Source organism: Babylonia areolata, chromosome 16 (assembly GCF_041734735.1).
Source record: "Babylonia areolata isolate BAREFJ2019XMU chromosome 16, ASM4173473v1, whole genome shotgun sequence".
Taxonomy (NCBI): domain Eukaryota; kingdom Metazoa; phylum Mollusca; class Gastropoda; order Neogastropoda; family Buccinidae; genus Babylonia; species Babylonia areolata.
The window spans coordinates 28792885-28797884 of NC_134891.1; the positions used below are offsets into that span (position 1 = coordinate 28792885).

Here is a 5000-nt window from a genome sequence, read left to right on the forward strand (position 1 = left end):
GTTAAAACGGCGGAAGGAGAGGATTGGTCCCCGCTTTTCCTATGCGGAGCTCCATACACAGATGGTGTGAGTTCAAAGCCCCTGTGGCCGGAAAAAGGCCGAGAGAGTTTACATAAAATAAAAAAAAGAACACTTTTTTTTCGTCCGCTAGTGCAGAGACGGATGTACTTGCCTTGGCCGTGCTGGGCATGAAAGAGTTAATGTCCCGTCACATATATTGGAAATTGTTGACAATTTGTTGAAATATATATATATATATATATATATATATATACGTTTGCTGATATGGATACCTATATAGCGCCTATCCTCGGTCGGAGACCAAGGTCTAAGCGCTTTACAAACACGGAGTCACTTGCACAGTAGGCTGCCTGACTGGTTGGGTAGAGTATGGCGAGTCATGGTACCTGCTATGATAAAAGTTTTGCTTTATTTTTCTTTAGAACTGAGAGGGAGAAGGAGAGAGAGGGGGGAGTGATGGGGAAGAGAAAGAGGGGTTAGAGGGAGACTGAGGATTGATGTTCATGTGAAGTGGCGTGTACTTTGAAAATCTTTACCTGCAGTTGTTTCTATGTTACTTTTTATTTTACATTTCTGTGCTCTGTTTTTTGAGTATGCGCGCGCGAAAAAGAGAGAGACAGAGAGAGAGAGGGAGAGAGAGAGAGAGATAGAGAGAGAGAGAGAGAGAGAGAGAGAGGGTATATTTGTGTGAGGCTGTATAAACTCTCTCTCTCTCTCTCTCTCTCTGTGTGTGTGTGTGTGTGTGTGTGTGTGTGTGTGTGTGTGTGTGTGTGTGTGTGCTTTTTCTTAACATGTTATTGGTTTTATATTTGTTATTTTTCTTCTTTTTGTTCTTTTTTGTGAAAGTGAAAGAATGAAATAAAGGCTGTTAATCTATAATGACTTCCTTTACCGTGTGTGTGTGTGTGTGTGTGTGTGTGTGTGTGTGTGTGTGTGTGTGAGTGCGCGTGTGTGCGTGTGGTTGTGGTCACGCACGCACTAATATACGCTCTCTCTCTCTCTCTCTACATAACAACTTCAAAACAAGCAAAAAATCATACGATTATAACGGCGTCGATGATTACGATGGTGATAGCAAGTAAGCATTACAACTTCTTACACGTAACATTGAGTACAGCACCAAATGGGATTGATAAGAAACAGCGAAAACGAGTTATATAATTAAAATTTGATCTCTATGTTATATTTACTCCAAAAACAACAACAAACAAGCAAAGCCAAGAACCCCCCCCCGCCCCCCCCCCAAAAAAAAAAAAACCAAAAAAAAAAAAAACAAAAAACACACACCCAAAAAACAAAAACAAAACAATAACAAACAAACAACAACGAAGAGAGAGAGAGAGAAAAAAAAAAACTACAACAAAAACCGTCAGACATGAGCTCAGATATGTTTCAGGAAAAGAAACCAAACTTTTTGTTGAACGATTTTCATACTAATATAGTAATACAGCTCAGCAAACTCGAACCACACAAACACACACACACACACACACACAATCACACAGCCGCACTCCCTCCACCCTCTGCACCCACCCACCCGCCACACACACACACACACACACAACCAAACACAAACACGCCACCACCACCAACCCCCAAAACCACCCCACGCACACACACACACACACACACACACACACACACACACACAACATGCACACACACACACACACACACACACACACACACACATGCACACACACACACACACACACACACACACACACACACACACACACAACATGCACACACACACACACACACACACACACACACACACAACATGCACACACACACACACACACACACACACACACACACACACACACACACACACACACACACACACACACACACACACACAGAGCAGCAGCAGCAGCAACCAGACCATTCCTCCCATGACACTTGAGTAACGTACAAAAGAAAGGCTTTCCAAGCGATCAATCACGACAGCAGCTCTGAGCTGGAGCAGTGTCAAGAAGTGACTTTCAACAGCATTCCCTGCATGAGGCGATCTTTGCGGCGCAAAGCGTGCTTAGAGTTAAGAAGGGTCCTAAGTATATTGAATTTACTGTGAGTTGGGATCCCGGAACTTTCTCAATAGCCGAGTGGTTAAAGCGTTGGACTTTCAATCTGAGGGTCCGGGGTTCGAATCTCGGTGACGCCTGGTGGGTAAAGGGTGGAGATTTTTCCGATCTTCATGGTCAACATATGTGCAGACCTGCCAGCGCCTGAACCCCCTTCGTGTGTATATTTCAATCTGAGGCAAGCAGAAGATCAAATACGCACGTTGAAGATCCTGTAATCCATGTCAGCGTTCGGTGGGTTATGGAAACAAGAACATACCCAGCATGCACACCCCTGAAAACGGAGTATGGCTGCCTACATGGCGGGGTAAATAAACAAAAACGGTCATACACGTAAAATGTTAAATGTTACATGTCTGTCTGAGTGTGTGTGCGTGCGTGAAATCTGATTGAATGACACAGGAAACGAATGATGAGCGCCCAATGGCAGCCATCAGTCGGCTCTACCCAGGTAGGCAGCCTGTGGTGCAAATGACCCCGTGTTTGTAAAGCGCTTAGAGCTTGGGTCTCCGAGCTTGGGTGACCTTAGCGCTGCAAAGTTCGCTACAAGCAAACGACAAGCAACAGGCTCAGAGCGCTACTGCGGAGTTCGCTCATTCAAAACCTTGTCCTCAGTTCCCATACAGACGGGCTTAAGCGGCACTGGCCTGGAAGGCTAGTCTTTCGGATGAAGCAATTCACTAAATAAGAACAATTGGTAAATGAATGGATAAGTGAATGGATGAATAAAAGGTGTAAGTGCATAAATGCTTCCATGAATAAATGAATAAATAAATAAAATCAAAAGACTCAAACTCTCCACTGTATCACCTTGATATTCACCGCAATGCAGATGTTTTTGTTTTCCGATTTTCCTTGGAAAATCAAAAACAGCAACCAAATAAAACTACAACAAAAAAAGTGACACGGACTTCAAGGAGCGATATGCTCGAAAGACTCCTCAGCGAGAGTTTGTGTGTGTGTGTGTGTGTGTGTGTGTGTGTGTGTGTGTGTGTGTGTGCATAGTCCAGAGGTCACCGAATCGTCCGGAAATCGCCGAGAGGGTTCCGGATCAGTCCCAAGGTCACTACCAAGTCCGGAGGTCACGGCACACACAGTTGTGTGACGGAGATCAGTCAGGAGTTCCGGAGGTCACCGAGTAGTTTTGATGAAAACCAATCACCGAGAAGCCCAGAGGTCACTTTGTATTCCGGAGGTGAGGTCGCCGAAAAATCCGGAGGTCACCTAACTGGCCGGAAGGTCACTGAGTGTTCCGGAGGAGGGCTGGAGCAGTATGGAAATGGTTGGGTCATTGAACATCAAACCCCAAAATCGCCAGGCATTTTTACCCTTTATTCTATTTCATTTCGTCTTATTGTTCACTTCTCCGTGGCCGGATGGAGTAGGGTTCGATATTTATACTGTAGTACTGTGCGCTGTTGTTGCACTGCTGATATTCCGAGAGTCGATTGAGCAGGGCATGTATGCTTGAGTGCGTAAACTTATATTGAGTGTGCGTGCTTGCGCGTCTCTGTACTGTGTGTGTGTGTGTGTGTGTGTGTGTGTGTGTGTGTGTGTGTATGAAAGGACAACAGTATCGTCAACAGCAACAACAACAAATCTCTTTCGCACAGGAAATCCTTCCTAATTCACGACACATCTCCGTACAACTCGTTTCCCCAGACCTGTTTACAGGAGTCTGGGGGTATCTAGAACTGTGTTTTTCCTCTTTTCTTTGTTTTGTTTCGTTTTTGTTGTATTTTTTTTTTCTTGGTATTTTCATTTGTCTGTTTGCTTGACTTTGTGTTCAATGTGTCAGGGATAAGCACGACGGGCAATAGTCAAGTCATCGTCGTTTCCCTCAACGTCTCTGTCCCTGCCGGTGGTGCCGGAGAAAGCCTTTTCCACGTCACCGATCCACTGGCTGATCCACGTCACCCGGTCAGGGGGTAGCAGCTCGTTCTCTTCAATGTACTTCTCCACGTCTTCGTAGGCGTAGGAATCGTTGACGTCACGCCACGTGCGCCACGTGGCGCCCGACCTGCAGCGCTTGGCTGCGTTCCTCGGTGTCGGCCCCACGGTGGAGGTGGGGGTCGTCTTCTTCTCCTCCTTCTCCTCCTCCTCCGCCGCCGGGTTCCTTTTGGCGCTGGGGTCCTTCTTCTGTTGCTTGGCACCCTCCGCCTTCTTCCTGGAGTTGCGCATGTTCTCTTCCAGCAGCTTGGCGAAGTCGATCTCCAGCGGGCGGGTCTGCGCCGTGCCTTCCGCCTCCCGGGCTCCCTTCTCGCCGTCCACCGTCAGCTTCTTCAGCTTCTCCGCGTACTGCTCCTCGTGCCACTTCCGGAACTGCTCGATCTTCCGGCGGATGGAGAAGGGCTCCTCGCTGGGCGACAGCTTGGGCAGCGACTGCGAGCTGATCCGTCGGTGCGGTTTGGGCCGGGCGCCGCCGGGTTTGAGCGCCGGGGCGGTGCTCTCCTGAGTCGGCGACTTGGGCGTCATCGTGGTGGTGGTGGTGGTGGTGGGGTCGCTGCCCGTGGCGTCGGGTTTCGGGAGCCGGCGCTCGGGTTTGTGGAGCTGCTGCTGTCGGGGGGGCTGGTCGGAACCGGTGATGGGGGAGAGGCGTGGAGTGGCTTCCGACGAAGGGTGCAGCGACGCTTCCCGCTCGGAAAGAGGCGCCAGCAGCTCCCCGTCCCCGCCGCTGCCCGCTCCTCCTCCTCCTCCTGCTGCTGCTTGTTGCTGTTGCTGGAAGGTGAGGGTGCTGATCGGGGAGGAGGCGGTCTCGTTGTTGGCCTCCTGGTAGGTGGGCGAGGAGGAGGAGCCTGCCGCCCCTGCCTGGCGGACGGACGACACGCGGATGGGCGGCAGCAGCGCCGACTCGCTGGACCTCCGGAGCGCCGCCGCCGCCTGCTGACGCCG

At 49.4% G+C, this 5000-nt stretch overlaps 2 protein-coding genes across 3 annotated transcripts in view; one reads left to right on the forward strand and one right to left on the reverse strand.

Moving 5' to 3' along the window:
• Positions 1-456, forward strand: part of LOC143291298 (uncharacterized) — a 64677-nt gene extending 64221 nt beyond the window's left edge. For both annotated transcript variants that reach the window (XM_076601147.1, XM_076601146.1), the window contains one exon: positions 1-456. This exon is cut by the window's left edge and continues 3848 nt beyond it. The gene's annotated coding sequence lies outside the window, so the exon portion shown is untranslated.
• A 3379-nt stretch (positions 457-3835) lies between these two features.
• The window catches only part of LOC143290969 (uncharacterized), a 27852-nt gene continuing 26687 nt past the window's right edge, over positions 3836-5000 (reverse strand). The window contains exon 2 of the mRNA XM_076600551.1: positions 3836-5000. This exon is cut by the window's right edge and continues 295 nt beyond it. Within this exon, the coding sequence (XP_076456666.1) occupies positions 3903-5000 (1098 nt within the window). The 3' untranslated portion in view covers positions 3836-3902.